A 25,263-nucleotide genomic window follows, 5' to 3' on the forward strand; every position below is an offset into this window, starting at 1 on the left:
ATATCATAAGAGTAGTCAGCCTGATAGTGATGCAGAATAGATTGCCATAAAAGAGATGTTTTTAGAGGAAGTTGATACGTTAATGGTGAGTGGAAGGAATTCATCAGCTATTCAAAGAAAGAAAAAGAAAAATGCTCATTATATATCAAACTAAATATCAATAAATCACAGATGGATTAAAGCAGGAGTTGGCAAATTATCTTTCAGCAGTGGGCCAAATCCATCCTGCCCTTTTTGTTTTTCTGCATACTGTTTTTATAGTTTTATTGGATCATTGCCACATTCATTCATTTACATATTATCTATGGGTACTTTTGCTCTACCAGGGCAGAGTTGAGTAGTTGTGATAGCATGGCCTGGAAAGTCAAAAATATTTAGTATCTGGCCCTTTGCAGATAAAGTTTGCTGACCTCTGGATTAAAGGACTGTATTATAAACAATGAAAACTTTCTTAGTATTTTATTGTGGAAGTAGAACTTTGTAAGAAATAGAAGGAATCGCAAAGGTAAAAACCGTCAATTTTTTGGCATAAAATGGAAACTTCAGTATGTAAAATTTATCTCATAGTACATATTGAGGAAATTCTGATAACAGATGCTATCGGAGGTTAATCTTGTTACCTTATGCTTTTTTTGTAAATGGATATTTAAAAAATTGGAAATTAAAACAAGAATGGGAAGAGACTTTTAAGTGGCTTTTATCACAAATTGCTAGAATAAATAAAATTAAGGTTTTAAAAAACAATCTGTCATTGTGCATCAAGAACCTTTACTATGTACGTATTTACCTAGTAATTCCACTTTAAGATTCTTTCCTTAGGAGATAGTCCTAAATATGAGTGTATGAGTATCCACAGAGATGTTCATCATGGCATTACCGATTAAAGCAAATGTGTGGAAACAAGTGAACCAACACTGGGTTGTGGTTATGTAATTTCAATGCCATACAGGGCTATCAAATTGGAGACTGAGGCCAAGGGAAAAATTAGCAATACTGATCCTGTCTTTACTTATTTAAAGTTCTGGTATTTTGTTTATCATGGATTATGGCATTTTAAAAAATATTACTGAGATTTTTGGTGCCTTAATTTGTGCCTGAGGCAAGTGCCTCACCTCACCCCAGTCTCATCCTTATGTAATCTGATATGTCTATTAAATAATATATATCAGTATTTTCTCGAATTCCAGTAATGTACAGACACCTCATCACAAAAAAAGGGGGTATGTTGGAGTTGCCTGAGAATCCCAAGAATAAGACTTCTTTTAGGGTTTTGCAAGTTTCAGTGTGATAAACAGTGAATTAAAATAAAAAGTTAAATCTACCACTTAGGGGTTTCACAATGCAATAATCTAATTGTAAAAGCTAACAACAGCACTAAAAACTTGTTGTATAACTCAGTTATATGTGGTTATTCATGACTAAAAATATACTTACATTCACTAAAAAAATTATTGAAATAAAAACCCAGACTTTTAAAATATTTTTTTTAGAATTCTCAGACTGCCTGATCTGCCTTTACAGACCTCAGGGATTCTTCGACTCCAACCTTAGAAACACTGATATTTAGCCACTAGGATTTATTTTGGAGTAATATGTGATAATATGCAAATGTTCAGTTGATTTAAGTGACCAAAAAATCATTTTATAAGAATGCTGTATTCAGTATAATTACAACTGTGTGAAGAAACACATACGGCAGGGGAAAAGACTGGAAAGAAATATAACAAAAGAGTAACAAAAGAGTGGTTGTTTTGGGGTAATGGAAATATGATTAGAATTTTTTTCTCATTTCTACTTGTCTAAATTTTGTATAGTAAGTGTGTATTACTTTTATAATAGATAAACAGCAACTTAAAATACTGTAATAATATTAAGAATTAAAAAAATAATTTGTGAATATCTGGTAGTGCTATAGGCTAGATAGCTACTGTCATTTTTTACCTCAACTCTCAACGTGTATAAACATGTTATACCCTTATTGTAATTATAGTTTGCTTGCTATTATTCCTTATTAATGTTAATGTAGTAAACATTTTCCACCCCTATATAGCCATAGTAAAATGTCTTGAATATCTGGATTTCTTTAGATACATTGTATTTATTTTTTCTTTACATATTTATTTATTTTTCTTTTTAAAAGGAGTATAGTCATGGCCAACAGCAAAAAACTCAAGAAGGGGAACTGAAAATTAGTGCTGTGTTTTCAGTCAGTGGCAGTCCTCTTGGTAAGAAGCAGAACTGAATGAATGAATCATGTTTATTTATTCTGACCAGTATGAGTGAGAGGAAGTATCTACTTATATTAGTAAACTAGGCAGTTTAGAATGGCTTTAATTGTGTATTGCATAATTAGTGTTGGGTTTCAAGACTAGCTCTAGAAGAGAAAGAAAGGATGCCTACTTAAAATTCATGGTAAAAAGTAAAACTTTTTTTTTTTAATTTTTTTTTTTTTAAAGCTCCACAGTTGACTACTGGCTTTCAGCCTTCACTGGCATCATCTGGCATGAATAAAATGCTTCCTTCAGTTCCAGCCACAGCTGTTCGAGTTTCCTGTTCTGGTTGTAAAAAAATCCTCCAGAAGGGGCAAACTGCTTATCAGAGGAAAGGGTCTACTCAGCTATTCTGCTCTACACTGTGCCTCACTGGATATACAGTTCCACCTGCCCGCCCACCGCCTCCTCCCACTAAGAAAACTTGTTCAAGTTGCTCAAAGTATAGCAGAATTCTAAATTATCGTCTTTGCTTTCTTTCTTTCAAGATACTTTGTTCTTATTTATGTATTGTTTAATTTTCTACCTTTCTATGTTTTTTGAGAAATATCACATTGTTTACTACGAACATGTTGCTGCTTTTAGTCTTTCTGGACGCTAGGTGCTCAGCTTTCTTTTAACTTTAAGTAATGTGCCTTTTATATAATAAGAGGTGCTTTTGAAATGTACTTTATTATCCTTGTTAGTTGAGATGCTTGAGAAAACAAAAACTATACCATTTAGGGGTATTACGTGACCACAATATTTTATCTTGTAACTGTAGGCAATAGATGCTTAAATGCAACAAATATTTAATGTTTATGTAATGTTTTCTATTAGGTAGTTGGAATTCATTTAATACTTTTCATCTTAACTTTAATTGGATTCCAGTGTATGTATTTTTATTTTCTCAGAATCTCAGGTATCTCAGAGGTTGTATTTCAGTGTTTAACAACAAAAAATTATGACCTTAGATCCTAATAAAATCATCCTGATATATTTGAGGAATATGAACTAATTTAGGCTAATTTTGCAACGTGGTCATTAGACACTGTTTAAATAAATCAGAAAAAGATGAATAATGCTCTTGTTCTGAAATATTTTGGCTTCTATTATTAAGCTACTCAAACCATGATTTATTAGTTTCAATATTTGTACTTAGAGTACCTCACATGGATGCTGCCCTTTCTCTGTCTAGAAAGGGAAAAGATGCTCCCTCTTCTGGTTCAGTTGGAAAAAGTATAGAAAGAAACTTCTAAAAGAAATTTGAGTATGGTTAGATGTTCTAGAAGTTATATTTGTAAAAATAGTAAAAATAGACTTCTGTTTGAATTATGAAACATGCTTTAAAAAAGAGTGCTTATAGATAAAACCTAATTTCTATATTCCAGTATATTCATCATTTCTAAGATCAAATCAACTAGAAAATTATAATTTTATAAGGTTTTTTCTTTTCCTATTTTGCTATGAAATAATTTCACGTAATAACTTCCTTTTATGTTTCTTTATTTAATTCTTTCTTAAGCAATCAACGCTTTCTAAAATTTCAGCAGTATTTCTCCTTTCATAATAATAGTCATAGATACTTAGTGCAAAGATTTAACAGTGAATTAAAAATGACCATAGGAAACTCATGGAAGTTTTAAAATGTGTGCCCTCTTTCTGTGTTTTTTAATTCTTGTCCATACATGTTGTTCTTCTCATTTAAATTTACTATAATATATCTCTTTGGTCTCTGGTGTTTGCCTCGCTTTATCTGGAGATGATCATTTTTACCTGCATGTCATATCTTAGCTCTGTCTGATCTTATGTAATTTAATTATTTTTCAGATTAAATTTTCTTCTTTTGTAATGTTTGGTCTTATCCATAAATTTTAACCTGTTGTTCTTTGACTTTTAATTGTTCTACCTCTTCATTCACTTATTCTGTTATCTTTTTTTTTTATCCCTTGTTCTTTTCCATTCGCCCCTTTCTGTTCTTCTTTCAGGTACTCCTTGCCTGCCTATCACCTCAACTTTTCTTTTTCATTTTCTGTCTTTCTTAATTTTCACCCCTTCTCTTCTTACAGAATACCTTTTTCTCTTGTTGCTCAGTTCTCAACGATTTATCAGTCTTGTTTTTCTTTGTATTCCATTTCATTTTCTGTACTACTCTTTCATCTCCTTTTCACCACTTTTCCTTTCCTTCCCTTTTTTCTCTCCTATTTACACAGTCATTACAACAGTTTGGGATAGTCTGGTTTATCTGATTATAAAATTATTGATTTGGATTGTGCCTTAAATATAAGGAAATTAGATTCAAAGAAGTTAAATGATTTGCTCAGTGTCACATAGCTGGGTAGTTCTGGCACATGCATTTTCCCCTCTAGATAGTCCATGTAGTCAAACAGGTTTAATTTGTGTCAGTCCCTATAAGAAGGATTTTTACTGTAATTTGAATAGGTGGAGATAGAAAAGATTTCCTTCCTGATAACTACTGCTGTTTTTGTAGACCACTAGAAATATAGCAGCAGCACTTAGGTTGAAAGAAACTCCTTAGCTGTTTGGAGTAACAATTTTATTTTTGTTAATCTTTTATTAACCAAATCTCTTAGCATCTTGAATTTAACCTAAACTCTGAATATATTTTGGCTAATCATCATTTAATTTTTAGATTTCATTAGTAATAGGGACCTAACAGTTTGTTTTAAAAAAAACCAGTTTCAAATCCTACACTTTAAAAGAGGTAACTTGGAGGGTACTTTTGTTAATACTGTTAGAAAGATCAGTTTTCTTGATATAATGGCAGTAAGAGAGGTAACTATTTCAGGATTGTCTGTACCATCTGAATTTTTACTATCTGAAATGAGATTGCTCCTTCTCATTCTGATAAGATGTAATCTGTTACAATAAAATGTAATGCAGTTGGATGTTAAGCATACTGAGAGTAGTGAGAAGTAGCTACTTTTATGATTCTATTGCCTTGATCCACGCTGTTCTCCAGCTTTTATCTCCTTAGCCTTCTAGAAAGCATCTATTTAAGGTCCAGCTAAAATATCACCTTTTGGGTAGCTTTTCATGTCACATCTTGTCTGAAATAATTGTTTCTTCATTTCTATTTCTGTAGTACATTTTATGTATATAAATACGTTTTTCAAAATTATTTTACTTTTTTATATTAAGAATGCTTCTTTTATGGTATTTTATATATCATTTGTCTATTTGTCCCAGTATACTGTGAGCTCCTTGAGGGCTTGTACCATATCTTGACATAGGGCTGGGCTAGTCCCTGGCTCAAGGTAACTGCTCATTAAATACCCTTATAAATGAAATAGATTAAAACCCAATAAAAAGTAGCTGGAAAGGCCAGAAAAAAAAATGCAGATAATAGAGCACTCTCAAGCTACTAAGTATTGAAGATGAGATGTGATGTTGTGTATTACAGCATAATACAATATCAGGTGCTCCTTGTGATGAGTCCCATTATATTTACTATTATCTTTTTTTGAAGCGGAGATATTTGTAATCTTTTCTAAAAAGTACTATATTAGTATAATCTGTTTAAAATGTAAGAGTGAATATAACAGTTTATTTACTAAATATTATGTGAGTGTATACTCATGGGAGAGAGACATTGTTTACAGAATTTCATCAAGGTGTTTTTAAAATTGGTTTTTAAAATGGTTTGTACTTAAGCGATAAACTACTATGTAGGGAGAGTAATTTGGGAGTGGGATAAGGGGTGGAGTGGTAGGGAGTCTTAAACCTTAGGGTTTTAATCTTCATTGTCTTTTACTGCTAATGCTTACAAATGAGTTATTTAGATCTGGAAATGTTCAGTTTTATATAATCATGCTAGAATATGCACTGTGTAGTTTGAAATGTATTCCTACTTTTAAAAGATAGTGGCTTTAAAAATTTTCAAGTGTAATGTTAAAGAGTATTTTTGAACATAATAGGAGAGCCTAAGGAAGAAAATGAAAATCTTCTATAATCCTACCTACTAGAGATAGTGAATGATAAATGTTTGATGTATATCTTTTTAATCTTGAAACATAGTGTACTGATCCTCACAACAGTTCTATGAACTAAGCCATGTATTAGTTTCATTTCATACAACAGAGGTTGAGGATCAAAGTGATTTATCACTTTATTCAAGAAAACCCAGGTTTTCGGATTTAAATACCAATGCCCTTTCCCTATGCTTTTAATTGCCTTTGTTTTATTTGATATTTTTAGTTGACTAAAAGGAAAAAAAATGAATTACACTATGGCTTATTTTATCTTTGTTGTCATTTTTAGAGACATTTTAAATCCAAAGGATGTGATCAGTGCCCAGTTTGAAAATACCACCACTAGTAAAGATTTTTGTAGTCAGTCATGTTTGTCAACATATGAACTGAAAAGAAAACCTGTTGTTACCATAAATACGAATAGCATTTCAACCAAATGCAGCATGTGTCAGAAGAATGCTGTTGTAAGTTATCTTTTTACTTTAGTGGGGGAAGGAGTCTGATATTTGTGCCTAAAGGACAGCTTTTGATGGTCTTTGCTTGCTGTTTCTAAGTTATTACTTTATAATTCCTAGATTCGACATGAAGTTAATTACCAGAATGTGGTACATAAACTTTGCAGTGATGCCTGCTTTTCTAAGTTTCGCTCTGCTAACAACCTCACCATGAACTGTTGTGAAAACTGTGGGGGTTACTGCTACAGTGGCTCTGGACAATGCCACATGCTACAGATAGAGGGACAGGCTAAGAAGTTTTGTAGTTCCACGTGTGTCACAGCCTATAAGCAGGTACATGACCATATTTAATCCTGACATCTTTGTTCATTTCAGAAGAATTGAATTTTTTTGGTAGAAGTTATTTATGAAAATGTCACAAAAATATTAAGTTCTTGTTATTAGCTTAATATTTTTTACATGTAAATAGTATTTGTCGAATGCACGTGTGTTAAAAACTCTTGTTATACAGTTTTATAAGTACCATATACAGTTGTACCTCAGTATCCATGGGGAATTGGTTCCAAGAACCCTGAGGATACCAAAATCTGAGAGTTCTCAAGTCCCTTATATAAAATGGTGTAGTAATTGTATATAACCTACACACATTCTCCTGCATACTTTAAATCATCTCTAGATTATTTATAATACCTAATACAATGTAAATGCCATGTAAATAGTTGCCAGTGTGCAGCAAATTCTTTTCCTTTTTGGAGTTTTCTGGAATTTTTTTCCTGGAATATTTTCGATCTACATTTGGTTAAATCTGCAGATGTGGGACCCAGGGATACGGAGGGCAGACTGTATTTCTCTTAATGCATTTGAAATATCGATACATGTTTTTAGGGTATGGATTATTTTATTTAAAATATGATTAATGTTTTTGAACAAGATTTTGAAAATGCAGAAAAGCACAAAGAAGAAAAAACTAGGCATCTCCCAGAGTTACCCAGTCCCATCATTTTGGTGTATACCTTCTAATCTTTGCTAATCCCAAACTCTCAATCCATCCCTCTCCCACTCCCATCCCCCTTGGCAATCACCAATTTATTCTCTATGTCCCTCATTCTGTTTCTCATTCATAGATAGGTTCATTTGTGTCAGATTTTAGATTCCACATATAAGTGATATCATATGGTATTTGTCTTTCTCTTTTTGACTTACTTCACTTAGTGTGATAATCTCTAGTGGCATCCATGTTGCTGCAGATGGTATTATTTTGTTCTTTTTTATGGCTGAGTAGTATTCCATTGTATATATGTACCACATCTTCTTTATCCATTCATCTGTTGATTGACATTTAGGTTGTTTCCATGTCTTGGCTATTGTTAATAGTGCTGCTGTGAACATAGGTATGCATGTATCTTTTTGAATCACAGTTTTGTTTGGATATGTGCCCAGGAGTGGGATTGCTGGATCATGTGGTAATTCTACTTTTAGTTTTCTGAGGAACCTCCATACTGTTTTCCACAGTGGTTGCACCAATTTACATTCCTACCAACAGTGTAGGAGGGTTCCCTTTTCTCCATACCCTCTCTGGCATTTGTTATTTGTAGACTTTTTAATGATGGCCATTCTGACTGGCGTGAGGTGGTACCTCATTGTGGTTTTGATTTGCATTTCTCCAATAATTAGCAATGTTGGCAGTTTTATTTATACTAGATTTATATTTTGTTAGTAAATTTTGATCAAAAGTTCAATTTTAAAATTGGTAAACCCAAAGGAATAGTAAGAACTTTTTACATTTTCAGTTTTACAATGTTTTCCTGTTTCACTGCATTTGCTGATCATTCTTTTTCTTAGAATAGTAAATTTTTATACAGTTTACCAAAATTGGTGAATCTAATAATGTTGATTTGGAAATTTCTCTTAAATGTTCTTAAAACTTTGCAATGATTTTGTAATTTTAAACATTCTAGTGTTTCAATTTATTTCTTGTTAATATACAAGCACATTAAAAAGGATTAGTGTTGGTTACTATTTATTTCTTCCTTAGAAACACCTTGTTTTTGTTCTCAAAGGGAGAAAAAAACCCAGTATCTTCATTAGCTTTATTCTTGTACAAAGGACAGTTTTCCTGATATTGTATCACATTCTAAAAGTTACTTTGATTCAGTCCATTGAAAGATGGTATACATTCCATAAGAGAAGTATTTTGAAATATCTTAATTTTAAATTTATTACTTTTAATTTAACCAATACCTATTAAAATTTTCACATATTAGTGTGTACTGTGGTTTAGAGAAAGAACATGGATTTAGAAGTAAAGCAGATCTTGGTTTGATTCCCAGACTTTCTATTCAAATAGAATTTAACCTTGGGGAAAGCAGTTAAACTCCCTGAGTCCATTATCTTACCTTAAATGGGTATATACTAGCAATGTCACTGGGATGTTTTTAGGATTATATGAAGTAAGAATGAGAAAGCACCTAGCATAGAACCTGGAACATTGTAGATGGTCGTTTCTGCTACTTTTCTTTTCTTCCTTATATAAAATGTATTCAACAAACATTAGATGTGATTCCTGTTTTGAGGTGTTACATGTCCCTTGGGGGAGATACAAGTGTGTAGAGATGTTATGATAGAAGTGTTATGGGATGTAGAGGGGCACAGTGGAAGCAAGGTCAGTTCTACTTGATAGTTTCAGAGATAACCCTTGACCTAATTCTTATAAATGAAGTTTGTGTTTGCAGTCCTGATGGAGGAGGAAAGGAGAAATAGGGTTGGAGATCCAGAAGAGATTGCAGAATGTAGGAATATGCTCACTTGAATATGTCTTTATTTTAATAGTAAGTCTAACAGAATTATCCTTGAAGAGGACATAGAGGTCTTGAAATCCTCTTAATGGGTGCTGGATGTACCTTATAAGTTATCCTGAATGTATGACATGTTAATAGTATTTAGCATTATTTGCTACTAAATCACTGAGTGGAACTTTAAGTTAACAGGCTTTCGTTGCTTATATTTGGACATTGGGGATATGCAAAGTTTCCTCCCACTTTATTGCTTAGAGTGTGCTTTGTTGTCGTTGTTGTTATTATTTGTTTTGGCTGCACCACGCGGCATGCGGGATCTTAGTTCCCTGACCAGGGATCGAACCCACGCCCCCTGAAGTGGAAACGCGGAGTCTTAACCACTGGACCATCAGGGAAGTCCCTGTGCTTTGTTATTATTAGTGGTAGAATATTTGAGTGTGAATTTTCTAGTAAGTTTATTAATTTCCTTGGATTCACATTTCATTGCTATATATAGCACCTTCTGTGGGAAGTTCTTCCAATTCTTTGAATAGTGTAAGAGCATGAATTCCCTGTCGTGTAATTTTTTAAATAGTGGGTTTTTTTGTTTGTTTGGAGGTTTTGTACAATATATTCTTGCAGCTTATTTATTTTATACATAGTATTTTGTACTTAACCCCGTACCCTTATCTTGGGGGAAGGCTAAAATAGTGTGTTTAAAACTATAGTTATAACAAATTAATAGATCCCAAAATTAATTGCTAGGTTATGCCCAACATATTTTTTAATGAAGTAGAGTGGAAAAATATCAAAGTGCATCACATGTTATCATGATATATATTGTTTTTTTTTTTTTTTTTTTTTTTTTTTTTTGTGATACGCGGGCCTCTCACTGTTGTGGCCTCTCCCGTTGCGGAGCACAGGCTCCGGACGCGCAGGCCCAGCGGCCATGGCTCACGGGCCCAACCACTCCGCGGCATGTGGGATCTTCCCAGACCGGGGCACGAACCCGTGTCCCCTGCATCGGCAGGCGGACTCTCAACCACTGCGCCACCAGGGAAGCCCTATATATTGTTTTATAAAACCTTCCAGTTTTATATACATACATATTTAATACACAAACACAAAACCTCAGAAGTATGTGTTACTGGGTCACTTTGTAAAATTTATTTCTTACTGAGGATTGTAATCATAAAAGTTTGGAAGCCACTAATTTAAAATATTTCAACAGTGTTAAGTATAAACATTTCAAAGAATTATGCTTTTACTTGTAACTTGGTAAAAATGAATGTTATTTTATTCTCTTAATAGAAATCAGCCAAAATTACACCATGTGCGCTTTGCAAATCATTGAGATCCTCAGCAGAAATGATTGAAAATACCAATAGCTTGGGAAAGACAGAGCTTTTCTGTTCTGTTAATTGCTTGTCTGCTTACAGAGTTAAAATGGTTACATCTGCAGGTAATATTGGTTTCATAAACTTTATAAATATAATAGTTGAATAAATTATGGTTATTGCTTTGTTGTTATAACACAGATTTTTGTCCAAATTTAGTTGATTTTTAACGCAAATTTAAAATACTTCAGATCTGTGTTGTAAAATATCACCTATTATCTTGATTGCTTAATTGCTTGCCTATTTGTGCATTCTTTCTTACCAAAAGAATTTATGGCTTTTAAAATGTATTTTCTTTATCTACACCTGATTTATTTCAAGATTCATTTATTTTTTAGTTTCAGGATGTAGACTGTGACAACTTTAAATAAACAGAAATATTTTTAACATTGTTAGTTTTTGTCTATATGTGAGGTAACTAAGTTTAATTTCAGTTCCTGCAACTTGACTTGGCCCTTGAATTTTCATGTATTGTATAATACTTATTTTCTCATACATTTGTGTACATTTGTATGTATTACTCATTAGCTTTTATTTTGATTTGCTAAGGTGTACAAGTTCAGTGTAACAGTTGTAAAACCTCAGCAATCCCTCAGTATCACCTAGCCATGTCAGATGGAAGTATTCGCAACTTCTGCAGCTACAGTTGTGTGGTAGCTTTCCAGGTATGGCTTCAGGGCTCTTCCTTTTCTCCAGTTAGTTGCCTGTGATAGTAAAGTAAACTTATTAGGTGGTTGCTAAGTGCCTGGATTGCCTAAATTTCTATCTCAGTGTTGTTAAACTTGGGTTCTTTGGTCCATCCTATTTTTGGAGGCATGTTATTTAATTGCCTTCTGTGAAATTAAATGGTACTATTATTACCTAGATTATCTATTGGGAGGATATTATTTTTAAAGAATATTATTAAATTATTTCATTTTTTAATATAAATATCACTCCCCCCATTCAGCTATAAGCTGCTCAAAGGCAGGGATGTTTGCCTTTTCACAAATGTATGTTAAGTGCCTAGAACTGTGCTTGACATAGGTAGGTATTCAGTACCTTCTTGTTTGAACAAATGAGTAGATTGATCTTTTTGTTTGTTTCTTCTTTCAGAATTTGTTCAACAAACCAGCAGGAATGAATTCTTCAGTGGTGCCCTTGTCTCAGGGCCAAGTAATTGTAAGCATCCCTACAGGTTCAACAGTGTCAGCAGGAGGCAGTAACACCTCTGCTGTTTCTCCCACCTCCATCAGTAGCTCTGCTGCAGCTGGTCTCCAGCGTCTTGCTGCCCAATCCCAACATGTTGGGTTTGCACGAAGTGTTGTAAAACTCAAGTGTCAGCACTGTAACCGTCTCTTTGCCACAAAACCAGAACTTCTTGATTATAAGGTAGAGTATAGGAGCATGATAGAGGGTTTGAGTATAAACTGGTCTATCTGTAAACTTATTTCTGGCTATTCACCTTTCAGAATTACACTGTTTGTTTTGAAAATAAGAGGGATAAAGATTTCCACAAGATAAACCAAATGTTTAATTAGTACTTAATGATTATTTCTTTGCAGGGTAAAATGTTTCAGTTCTGTGGCAAAAATTGTTCTGATGAATATAAGAAAATAAATAATGTAATGGCAATGTGTGAATATTGTAAAATTGAGAAAATTGTAAAGGAGACTGTGCGATTCTCAGGTGCTGACAAGTCATTCTGTAGTGAAGGTAAAGATAGAAGATTATCTTACCTACTGAGCATGTTTGTTGTTTCAAAAGTAGTTGATGATTTAAGCTGTCACTATGTAAGTTTATTTTATCCTTTGTGTATAACACCAAAACCCTTTTGTTTTGTTTATACTTGGTTCGCTCTTTTCTGATCTAATTCTTCATATTATATAGATGTTAAAATGAAGAAAAATCTCCTCAATGTGTATAGCAAAAAATGGTGGTGATGTGAAAAACATTTAATGTTAGTTATTAGGTTGATAGGGATCCTTTAGTTCTTGTGTTTATTTCTAAAGGGAACTGCTTAAATTTTGGTAGCATCCTAAGATAATACTTTTATTGTTTTAAACATCCATTATGTTTCTGAATATAAATGATCTGAATATGTGAATCAGTGTCTTCCTTATTTAGATGACTATAAGGTTAGAATGTTTTGTTTTACTCTAAAACCATGCAGGATTAGCCTCCTAGACTAGTGGCTTTCAAACCTTTTGACCACGACACAAACAGGACATACCTTTTACATTGTGACCCAGTGTATGTTCACATACCCAATAAAACAAAAGTTTCATGAAACAAAACTGACTTTTACCATATATGATGCACTGTAATATTTGCTCTGCTGTCTTCCTTTGTTTAAAAAAAGAAAATGATAGTATTAATCCTCTAAATTGATCTCTTGATCTACTAATTGGTGAGAACCCAAATGTGCAGACTTTGTCGTAGGACATTTAAATTAAAGATGTAGATACTTATTATTTCTCCCTAATGTTAATTTTATCTTCTCTGATTTTTTTAGGTTGCAAATTGCTTTATAAACATGACTTGGCAAAACGCTGGGGAAATCACTGTAAAATGTGCAGTTATTGTTTACAGACATCTCCCAAATTGGTACAGAATAATTTAGGGGGGAAAGTAGAAGAGTTTTGTTGTGAAGAGTGCATGTCCAAATATACAGTTCTGTTCTATCAGGTAAATATAATTAACATTCCTGGGTTTTTCAAGTCAGGGCATATTTTTCCCTTCTTTTTTTCTTTCAAATAGTGTGAAGGGCAATTAATGATTTAAAACTTTTAAGTATTAAATGTATCCTGTTCTCCTCTAGTATTAATATAAGATTTAAAAAAGACTTTAATGTCACTGAAGTTACATTACTTTTGTTTTTAATTTCCTTGTAGAAGACATATCAGCCTTAAAACATTAAAATATTTAAAATTATAATTTTATTCATTTATTAACTAAAATGAATTGTGTTCTGATGTCTTTAAGGAAGATCGGTCTATTTCCATTTCACTTATTTTAAAATTACTATTTATTGGCGTCTCTATAATGTGACCTTTTTTAACGTATAAAATAGTTGATAGTTAAGTAATTATTTCCAAATTTAGGATCGTTAACCTTCATTTTTAAAAAAACTGAATTATAGTTGAGGTATGATATTATATAAGTTAACAGGTATACAATATAGTGATTCACATTTTTTAAAGGTTATACTTCATTTATAGTTATTATAAAATATTGACTGTATTCCCTGTGTTGTACAATATATCCTTATTTAGTCCCCTACCTCTATATTGCCCCCCTCCCCAGGATAGTTAACCTTCATTTTTGTGATCTAAATTCTAAGTAAATTTCCTCACTTGTTACCTGTGGCCTGCTTTTATTCCATCAGACCATAGACAGTTTGTTTTTTGCTTCTTTACTATTTTCTGTTTCTTTTTCAGATGGCCAAATGTGATGGTTGTAAGCGACAGGGTAAGCTCAGTGAGTCCTTGAAATGGCGGGGAGAAATGAAACATTTCTGTAACCTGCTTTGTATCTTGATGTTCTGTAATCAGCAAAGTATGTGTGACCCACCTTCACAAAATAATGCAGGTAAAATTAAACTTTAGTCTTTGGTCAGTGCCAGGGACTAACTACTGTTCTACAAGTTGAGAACTTTAAATAGTTGTCAATAATTTCATGAAACGTAAATTTCATTCTATTCAAATGACATTAACATTTAGATCTCTTTCTGTTTAACACCTTAGATTAATGCCCTGTAAAAACGAGTTCTTTTAGTTTTCCCTGAGCATATTGAGTCAAATAAACTCTGTAAGAACTTTACGGGAAAGAATAGCAGTTAATGTTTTATAATTGAAGGTATACATCTTGACTTTCTTAGAAAAGGATTTGAGAGAAAGAACATAGAATCTAAATCACATAGCCTTTTAAATATACCACATGCATAATTACGCAAGAGAAAGTACATGCAATACTTCAAGGTTCACTAATTAAAAAACAAAAAAATTCAGTTAATCCTGAAGTGACACTTGGCTCCAACAGAATTTACTCTAACCTAAAAGCATTGTTTAACCTCCTTGAAATGTTGGTTTTGTGTATGTGCATATAAATTACATGAGATTTTCTTATTTTTGTTTATTTTAATCAGCAAGTATTTCCATGGTGCCAGCTGCTTCAGCAGGGCCCCCATCTCAAAGAAAAGATTCAACTCCAGTTATAGCTAATGTAGTATCATTAGCAAGTGCTCCTGCTGCTCAGCCCACAGTGAATTCTAACAGTGTCTTACAAGGTATGACTTGATTTGAAAGCATTTATCTAGCCTTTTTGAGGTTGAATATAGGGCTTCTCTACCTTTTTTTGTCAGTGTTCATTTTCATGTGTTTGTCACATTCATATTAGGAATGGTGGCTCACTATGTGCTGCTATGGCATTAAACAGTGTTTTTATAGTTTCCAGATCTCTTTTTCTCATATTAGACTTTAGGTGTTACTCTTCCCCTGAATTAAAGTAAGATAATACATGTTTTTATTATGAAACTTTGTGTTTATTTTCCAAATATCAGCTTTTAATACTAATGTTTAAATAATAAGATCCTACATTATATGTTTTTATTTATATCAGGTGCAGTTCCAACAGTAACAGCGAAAATCATTGGGGATGTAAGTTTTATTATTTTTATTGGTATTACCACTGTCTTTTCCCTTTTTATGCAGTATGACTATGTCTAAGCTGATTTGCCCTCCTTTATTTTTTGTTTGTTATATAAAACAAATTTCACGGGGCTTCCCTGGTGGCGCAGTGGTTGAGAGTCCGCCTGCCTGTGCAGGGGACGCAGGTTCGTGCCCCGGTCCGGGAAGATCCCACATGCTGTGGAGCGGCTGGGCCCGTGAGCCATGGCCACTGGGCCTGCGCATCCGGAGCCTGTGCTCCGCAATGGGAGAGGCCACAACAGTGAGAGGCCAGCGTACTGCAAAGAAAAAAAAAAAAACAAATTTCATGAGTTCAGGAATAGGATTTTCTGATTATTTAGTTAGGTCTTCTATGTACTTTTATGTACTTTAATTTCTTTGAATGCTTGGTATCTCTACAATAGTAACTATGTAATAGTTACTGAAGGTTTTTGTTTTTGTTATTTTTTAATTGTACAGAATTAAAGTAAATTGTACAGAATTCAGGCATAAAAGGTTTGGGGGGCATTTTGTAACATAGTCAGATTGTAAATAAAGTACTTATAAAATATAGTTTATTTCCCACTCAGTGCAGATTACACTGTAAATAAGCATTCTTTTTTTTTTTAAACTCAATATTTTTGTGCTTTTTCTCTTAAAAAAAAGAAAAAAATAGATAATGAGAAAAACTTATGACTAGAACAGTGGCATTTTTAAAGTGTTTCCTGGTCTCTGGGATAATTTTCATGTCATCTTTTTTCAGGTTACTTAAATGATCATAAGTGATCCTATTACTTCTAGTTATCTTGAAACTAATTTTTTTTTTTTTTTTTTTTTTTTGCTGTACGCGGGCCTCTCACTGTTGTGTCCTCGCCCGTTGCGGAGCACAGGCTCTGGACGCGCAGGCTCACGGGCCCAGCCGCTCCACGGCATGTGGGATCTTCCCGGACCGGGGCACGAACCCGTGTCCCCTGCATCGGCAGGCGGACTCCCAACCACTGTGCCACCAGGGAAGCCTGAAACTAGTTCTTTTAAGACTTAACTCAGTCAAGAAACAACAGTTCTCATTTTAAGCTCAACCACCATTGTTATTGATCAACAGTATGTCACAATACAAACAGCATTTTTCTTGGTAAACAGAACTGGTAATTAGATACATTCAGGGTCAATATATAGTTATCAAAATATTCCTTTATTGCTATTGATATTTCAGGAATATTATATTCCTTACATATTTAGTTGAATATTTATATTCTGTGTCTTCCAAGTAATTCCAATATAGTATTTCTTTTGAAATTATATTTTGAAATATAATATTTATAATGTTTCTTGTAATTAATGATAAGCTTTTGGTTTCTGACATTTTTTTACTAGGCAAGTACACAAACAGATGCCCTCAAACTGCCACCTTCCCAGCCTCCAAGACTTTTGAAGAATAAAGCTTTATTGTGCAAACCCATCACGCAGACCAAGGCCACTTCTTGCAAACCACATACCCAAAACAAAGAATGCCAGACAGGTGTGTTCCTTGTGCTTTCTTCATTTAATTTTTCCTAGGGGAAAGTAATCTGGGATCTGGTTACATTAATTAAGTGCCTTCTATTTCATAGGTGTTGTGTTTGTTTGCTTATATTCACTGCCCAATTGAGTTCTCACGATATCCCTGTGGGTTAGGTATTTTCATCAACTTAACAAGTTATGGCAAAGAGAAGGTAGTTGATAATACCATACTCTGAATGCTTCATTTAATTTCTTTATTCATGATAGTGTAGTATTATGGGGTAAGCATAGACTTTGGAATTATATAAACAGGGTCTTAGTTAAGAGGAACTATTGTTTTCCAGAGCACCCTTAGGTTCGAACTTTTCCACACTCTATTTCAAATAACGTCAGTTCCTTTGGGGAGAGCTTTAGGGCTTTCTTTTCTTATGAACTGCCTGTACCCTCTTTGAGCTACTACTTTTCTGAATGATGGGCATGGTGAGAGCTTCTGATCTTCTCAGCTTGCCTCTCCTAGCATGGAATCTCTGCCCTACAAGTGATCTAGGGTGAAGGTAGTTCAGACCCTAGTTTTCTTGGCCTGCTATTCCTATAGTAGGTTTTCTTTTTGTGGGTGGTAGCTGTACTCACTAGGAAATTAACCTCTTTAACCTGGAGTTTGATGGGATAAGAAATGATGGTGGCCTGTCCCTCCTGGTGAGATACAGTAACCCTTGATGGGAGCTGAGGAAGAGGAGCCCATTCTTTCTGGTCCCACCCATTCCAGAGTCGAGTTTCTATCATATTTAGCTGGCTGAGACAGGGATGTGGAGCAGGTAGTAGATCAAAAGTCATAGATGCCTACTGTTCTTACTGTATTTAGTAGATATTCTTGAATAAATATTTCTCCATTTGCTGTATGCCTTTAGGACAATTTCCAAAGAATTTAAATGGTTATTTTTTAGGTTTTCACCAGCTTTGCTTGTTTCCCTAGAGAATGGGTCTCTGGCATGCTGCCATCTGAAAATCCCAGAATTTTTAAAGTGGAAAGGAATCCTAGATTCTTAGATCTGGAAGGTTATCCTCTAGGCCAGTACTTCTCAAACATTAATATGCATGTGAATTATTTGGGAATGTTACTAAGTGGATTCTGATTTAGTGGTGCTGAGGTTTTGCATCTTTTAAGTTCCCGGGTAATGTCAGTGCTGCTGATCCAGGGATCATGTTGAATAGCAAGGCTATAGATGACTTAGTCCTGTATTTTTATTGTATCAACAGTGACTTTATAAAAAATTTATTAAAAATTTTTTTTTATCATTTTTTTTTACAGTAGGTCCTCGTTATCTGTTTTAAATATAGCCATGTGTACATGTCAGTTCCAAAATAGTGACAATTTAGCATTATGTAGCTTGGTTATCAGACATCTCTAATCAGATACCTTTTTTTTTATGTCCACTGCACCATGGTAAAATTGATCCCATATTATTTCCCACTTCTAACCCTAGTCAAATTGTCAGCTTTTCACTTCTTTTTACTAGCATTACCTTTCTCTTACATTAATGATTTTACAGTTATCTAACATATTTTTCTGGCCTACAGAAAAGACTCTGTAGATACTTGTTAAATAATTGAATGACTTCTACTTCCATCCTTCCCACTTTTTCCCTACTCATGTTTAAGTTAGTTCCCAAAGTTCTGTTTCCTTTTTTTTTTTTTTAATATCTTAGAACCTCTGCTGTGTATACTTATTTTTTTTCCTGCAGGTATCATAACCACCCTAGTTCAGGCCCTCATCATCTTAGCTCTATATATTATAGTTGCCTCCCACGTTGTATACTTTCTATTCCATGTGAAGATGGCAGCCAAATTAATCTTTTTAAAGCCATTTTTATCACATTACTTTGTGCTAACCAATCTGTAGTAGTTTCCCACTGTCTAATGATTTTAAATGTGTATTATAGCCTCACAAAAATGTCCCTTCTACCTATTCAGTCTCCTCTTTAACATACACTACTTATTCATGTTAAGTTTTCTATACCTTTCTTCTAAGATAACTGTTCCATTCATCCATCCAAATTATATCCTTCATTCATCTTATCCTCGTATCATTGATAATTATTGTGTTGCCCACTTTTTTTGGTGCTGTTATACTCAAGCCTTGCTATTTCTCCTTTCTGTTAATTCCTAGTATCATAGATAATTCTTTTTTTAATTTAATTTTATTTATTTGGTTGCATCAGGTCTTAGTTGCAGCATGCGTGTGGGATCTAGTTTCCTGACCGGGGATCAAACCTGGGCCCCCTGCATTGGGAGCACAGAGTCTTATCCACAGTGCCACCAGGAAAGTCTCTCATAGATACTTCTTTTGAACTGTAAATGTCCACATGCTTTAAAAATTTTTATTTAATTAAAATTACACTTCTTTTGAATTATAAGTCTTCATATGCCTAAAAATTTTTTTTAAATTAAAATGTCGTTTCTAACCCTCTTTGTTTTTTCGTGGGTTTTTTTTTTTTTCCCTTCCATTAGAAGACACTCCAACTCAGCCCCAAGTTATTGTGGTGCCAGTTCCAGTACCAGTGTTCGTACCTATACCTCTTCATCTTTATACTCAGTATGCCCCAGTCCCATTTGGAATTCCAGTTCCAGTGAGTAATCATTTAGAGATTAAGGCTAATTTAGTACACATTTTTCTCAATTAAGATTTGACAGCTCCATAAAAAAACCTTTTACTTGTTGGTAAAATATACCTGACTCTGGTTGGCTATTAATCATACTGTTATATTACTTAAATATGGAATATGTAAAGGACTGCTTCTATTTGTACCCTGCCTTGTCAGAAGAGGTTATGATTTAGCTTTTTAAAAACATTTTAAACACAAAAGACCACTAACATAGAAAAAGATCAGAAACAGTGTGTGAATGTTAGAATCCTAGATTGTAGCAAGAATGAAAAGAGGAATACTGTGATTTACAGGATTGACTTTTCGTTAAAGAAAAATGTATTCATTTTTTATTGGAAATATATATTTTCTCAATACTGAATTCTTAAGAGAAACACTTGTGTGAAAATATTAAGCAAGAAATATAGTCAAAAACAAAACGAAAATTCATTACTTAATTATTCTTTTAGATGATTCAGAGACACGTTTTGTTAAGTATCCAGAAAAGCACTTACTGAATTTCTATTTAAATGGCTGCAATCTTATAAAAACAAACTAGCAAGACTATTTTAATCATTAGCAATAGAAATATCTTGAATTTGTTCATTAATAATTTTTATATTTAAATGATCTCACAAATAATAGTTTTGATGGTCGACCAAGAAACTCTTCAGTCTGTCCTTGGTCTTTCAGATGCCTGTCCCTATGCTTATTCCGTCCTCAACGGATAATGAAGATAAAGTCACCGAGAGTATTGAAGACATTAAGGAAAAACTTCCCTCACATCCTTTTGAAGCTGATCTCCTTGAGATGGCAGAAATGATTGCAGAAGATGAAGAGAAGGAGAAGACTCTATCTCAGGGAGGTTGGTATAATTTTAAAGTAAAAAAAGAAAAACACACCTATAAATTTTATTTATTTTTAAATATGAAGTCTGTGGGCTTGTTAAACTTATTGATAACTCTGGAGCTCTATCCTGTTTATGAAAGAAACTGAGCTTTGATACGGTTTCTAGTTCTTAATGATTCCAGAAAAATAACCTATAAATCCATGTTTCATGATCATGTTCTGGTTTTATCCCCTGCAGTCAAAGCCATGGTCCCCAGATAAAAATTACGGTTGTAAAATAATCAACATGTTGGTAGAAGGTAAAAAGAATTTTAGGGTGGAAAACCATTTGGTTCAAAATAACCTATAGATAAATCCCATTTTATGAGTGTAGAATAATGAACAGTAGTTAACATTTATGTGCTTGCCGTACTCTAGGCATTGTCCTAAATGCACTGTGTGCGTCACCTCATTTAATCTTCACAACAACCCTATGAGTGAGGTACTGTTTACTTTAGATTCCTCTTTTGGAAAATAGGCTTGCCATGGTTATGAATCAGGAAATAATGGAATGAGAAGTTGAATCCAGGTTTGACTCCAAAGAAAGGATTTTAAACAGAACTCAGTAGTATAAATTCCAGAAAGGTTTCCAGCCTTAATTAGCACTGCCTCGATTTTTGGATATAAGAAGAGATATAGGAAATGGTGTTAAAGGTAGTTGCAATGTATAGGTGAATTTTTGCAATGGCCTATTTTTTTTAAAATTTATTTATTTTATTTTTGGCTGCATTGGGTCTTCATTGCTGCACGCGGGCTTTCCCTAGTCGCGGTGAGCAAGAGCTGCTCTTCATTGCGGTGTGCGGGCTTCTCACTGCGGTGGCTTCTCTTGTTGCGGAGCACAGGCTCTAGGTGCACAGGCTTCAGTAGTTGTGGCTCGTGGGTTCTAGAGCACAGGCTCAGTAGTTGCGGTGCATGGGCTTAGTTGCTTTGCAGCATGTGGGATCTTCCCTGACCAGGGCTCGAACTCATGTCCCCTCCATTGGCAGGCGGATTCTTAACCACTGTGCCACCAGGGAAGCCCACAGTGGCCTTTCCATATATAATTGATGAACCAAGAAATTACTCTTTCCTGACAATTCTTTTTTTCGGTGATGGTTTTTATAAAGCTAGCCACTGGGTTCTGATTTTGCGTAATACATTCTAGCTGGTTTTCTGAACACTACAGCGTTTGAAAAAACTACTGTCAACTTTTCTGTTGTGTTGCCAGTACGTTTGTAAATCAGATATACTCCGAGAGATGGGTACAAAGCTTTTTGTTATTATCCCAAAGTTTCTGGTCTCATTTTGCTCTTTGGTGTATAATCTCAATTCTGACCCATTTATATGTGGATTTTAAAGTCTTAGAATATTGCCCTTGGGCTTCCCTGGTGGCACAGTGGTTAAGAATCCGCCTGCCAATGCAGGGGACACGGGTTCGAGCCCTGGTCCATGAAAATCCCACGTGCCGCAGAGCAACTAAGCCCATGCACCACAGCTACTAAGTCTACGCTCTAGAACCTGCAAACCACAACTACTGAAGCCCGCGCTCTGCAGCAAGAGAAGCCACTGCAGCAAGAATCCTGCGCACCGCAACAAAGAGTAGCTCCCGCTGGCCGCAACTAGAGAAAGCCCACGCACAGCAACGAAGACCCAGCGCAGCCATAAATAAATAAATAAATTTATTTTAAAAAAAGAGTATTGCACCTATGCTTGATCTTCTAATTTCCGATACTTATTTTGCAAGTTACAGCAGTTCCTGATGAGAAACCTCATTTTAAGTTGGCTTCTCCATTCACATTAATAGTCAGCATTTATCAAATATTTCCTCTGTACAAATATTGTGACTTTGCCTTTGCCTACAGTTGAGTCAAACAGAAAAACTTTAAAGACTGAGCTTCAAGACAGATAGTTTTAATCATCATAGTGTTGTAAGTAAAATCAAATGGTTTAGAAATATAAAGGGGGGAGAAATTAATTCCAACTGAAAGGATCTGGCTCATTTATCTTTGATTTCAGGGAAAAGAGACAATTTTCCTTGGTTTTTAAAAAAAATCTTTTTTTTTAATACTTAAATCTTTAAACTCTTTACTTTTTTTCTTCTTCCCCTTTTTTTTTTCTTTTGTTTTTTCTTGGCCACATTGTGCAGCTTGTGGGATCTTAGTTCCCTGACCAGGGTTTGAACCTGGACCCCCAGCAGTGAAAGCTCTAGGTCCTAACCACTGGATGCCAGGGAATTCCCTAAACTCTTTACTTTTAAAGTAGTTTATAGGGACTTCCCTGGAGGTACCGTGGTTAAGATTCCACACTTCCACTGCAGAGGGCACTCGTTCAATTCCTGGTCGGGGAACCAAGATCCCACATGCTGCATGGTGTGGCCCAAAAACTTAAAAAAAAAAAAAATTTAAGTAGTTTATAATTGATAGAACATTGTTCTGTTTAGTTCCATGTTCTGATTGCTCATGTATTTATATTCTAAGTCTGTTGGCTTTCCACTGCACGGTAAAGCATATTTTATTTAGGGAAGGAAAAAGCAATTTAAAACAGATTTGTCAACCTGTGAGTAAATCAATAGTGTGTGTGTGTGTTGTGGTTAAAAAAAAAAAGAAAGAATTTCAGATAGCACAGAATCCAAAATAAAGGTCTCTCTTGCCATGACTTCTTTCATACTGCTTGCTATCTAGAAGTGTAACCACTGTCATCAATTGTCATTTAACTGTATTTATCACTAATGCCTGACTCTTATTAATGAATCATTCTTTTCTGCATATAAAGGCTATTTACGTAGAACCTCCCTAGTGCATTCATTTCATTTGAAATGCAGTTTGTTTTTGGTATACATATAAATTGACTTATTATGTGCTTTTCTTTTTCTTTAGGATCCCAAACTTCTGAACAGGAGCTCTTTCTAGACACCAAGATATTTGAAAAAGGTTTGTAATTGTAAATGTATTTTGAATCTTAGAAATATTATCCTCTGTTAGTGATACAAACCCATAAAGTATTAGCATCCTTGGATTTAATATTTGCAATTTTAGCTGTTTGTAGGGGGCATCAGACATCTATGATTTTGTGCTAATTTGTAAAGAGACTAATAAAAACTACCTCAGATATTGATTTTAAGGATTAATTGAAATAATGCTCTAAAGTATGTACCAAGAATATAAATCTAGTTCTGTGATATTGGTGAACAGTTACTTCATTCTTGAGTGTACCTGTGGAATTGTCCAGCAACCATACCTGACTTTTTGGTATTTAGGGTTTCAGAGAGGTTTCTGAGTATGTCAAGCGTCTTATCTCATTTTGAGAGCTTGTTTGTTTTTCTGCATATTTCAGACCAAGGAAGTACTTACAGTGGTGATCTTGAATCAGAGGCAGTATCTACTCCACATAGCTGGGAGGAAGAATTAAATCATTATGCCTTAAAGTCAAATACTGTGCAAGAGGCTGATTTAGAAGTGAAGCAGTTCTCAAAAGGGGAAACTGAACAGGATCTGGAAGCAGATTTTCCATCAGGTTTGTGCAGTGTAACCTGTCTGTTGAAAGTCCTTTATTAGAAGATTGGTACAACTCTGAATTGGCATAATGAAGCAGTTATAATGTATGATAACTATCTAGGGCACACGTGGTCCCTGCCTTTGAAGGTATTAATTCATACCATATTGTTCTTTATAAGGGATTAATTTGTTTTTGTTGTTGTTGTTTTTAAGTTTCCCACAGTAATCATATAGGGGTTTTTCTTGATTGTTAATAAAGTTTTTTTTTTTTTTATTTTGCGGTACACGGGCTTCTTACTGTTGTGGCCTCTCCCGTTGTGGAGCACAGGCTCCAGATGCGCAGGCCCAGCGGCCATGGCTCACGGGCCCAGCCGCTCCGCATCATGTGGGATCTTCCCGGACTGGGGCACGAACCCGTATCCCCTGCATTGGCAGGCGGACTCTCAACCACTGCGCCACCAGGGAAGCTCCCCCCACCTTTTTTTTTTGCGAGATAATAAAGTTTTTATACATGCTGTATCTCCTTGTTTTCTTATGTATATAAGTAAAGTCCATATTTTATCATAAACAAAATAATGAATATAGTGATGATTACCTGATATTTCCTCCTTCACCCTAAGTGTTTATTTAAGTCTGTGAGTGATTTATCTCACGTTATGCTTTCTCTTGGTTATCATAGAATCCTTTGACCCACTGAATAAAGGACAGGGAATCCAGGCACGTTCCCGAACAAGAAGACGACACAGAGATGGCTTCCCCCAGCCCAGACGAAGAGTAAGCAGTAGCTTAATTTTTCTAGCATTTTCTTTTCTTTGTTGTTTTCCAAGCTTGTGTTTTTGTCCTTTTGTTTTTGTTTTTTTGAAGTCAAAAGCCATATCTTTTATTTTATATTTCTTCAGGAGGGACTTTTTATTTTGTTTCTATAATCAAAGGATTTTTCTGTTTGTTTTTTATAATCGTTGTTACACACTTTCCTCTTTTATTATTTTTTTCTTTTGCGGTATGCGGGCCTCTCACTGTTGTGGCCTCTCCCGTTGCGGAGCACAGGCTCCGGATGCACAGGCTCAGCAGCCATGGCTCATGGGCCCAGCCGCTCCGCGGCATGTGGGATCTTCCCAGACCGGGGCACGAACCCGTGTCCCCTGCATCGGCAGGCGGACTCTCAACCACTGCGCCACCAGGGAAGCCCTGCACATTTTTTTTTTTAAATTGGGTTAGTTGTCATCTTATTGAGTTGTGTTTTTTAT

The 25,263-nt window shown here is 34.6% G+C and overlaps 1 protein-coding gene across 9 annotated transcripts in view; it reads left to right on the forward strand.

Moving 5' to 3' along the window:
• The window catches only part of ZMYM4 (zinc finger MYM-type containing 4), a 181,361-nt gene that overhangs the window by 126,060 nt on the left and 30,038 nt on the right, over positions 1–25,263 (forward strand). For all 9 annotated transcript variants that reach the window (XM_082613599.1, XM_082613598.1, XM_082613601.1 and 6 more), the window contains 18 exons: positions 2,141–2,225; positions 2,457–2,712; positions 6,531–6,705; positions 6,817–7,029; positions 10,782–10,932; positions 11,417–11,532; positions 11,963–12,238; positions 12,412–12,562; positions 13,362–13,534; positions 14,287–14,437; positions 14,994–15,134; positions 15,467–15,504; positions 16,888–17,032; positions 19,522–19,640; positions 20,349–20,520; positions 23,399–23,452; positions 23,856–24,035; positions 24,696–24,790. In XM_082613599.1, coding sequence (XP_082469725.1) covers positions 2,141–2,225; positions 2,457–2,712; positions 6,531–6,705; positions 6,817–7,029; positions 10,782–10,932; positions 11,417–11,532; positions 11,963–12,238; positions 12,412–12,562; positions 13,362–13,534; positions 14,287–14,437; positions 14,994–15,134; positions 15,467–15,504; positions 16,888–17,032; positions 19,522–19,640; positions 20,349–20,520; positions 23,399–23,452; positions 23,856–24,035; positions 24,696–24,790 — 2,691 coding nt within the window. The remainder of the gene's footprint in view (positions 1–2,140; positions 2,226–2,456; positions 2,713–6,530; positions 6,706–6,816; positions 7,030–10,781; positions 10,933–11,416; positions 11,533–11,962; positions 12,239–12,411; positions 12,563–13,361; positions 13,535–14,286; positions 14,438–14,993; positions 15,135–15,466; positions 15,505–16,887; positions 17,033–19,521; positions 19,641–20,348; positions 20,521–23,398; positions 23,453–23,855; positions 24,036–24,695; positions 24,791–25,263) is intronic.

Source organism: Mesoplodon mirus (genome assembly GCF_964341445.2).
Source record: "Mesoplodon mirus genome assembly, chromosome: 3".
Lineage (NCBI taxonomy): Eukaryota > Metazoa > Chordata > Mammalia > Artiodactyla > Ziphiidae > Mesoplodon > Mesoplodon mirus.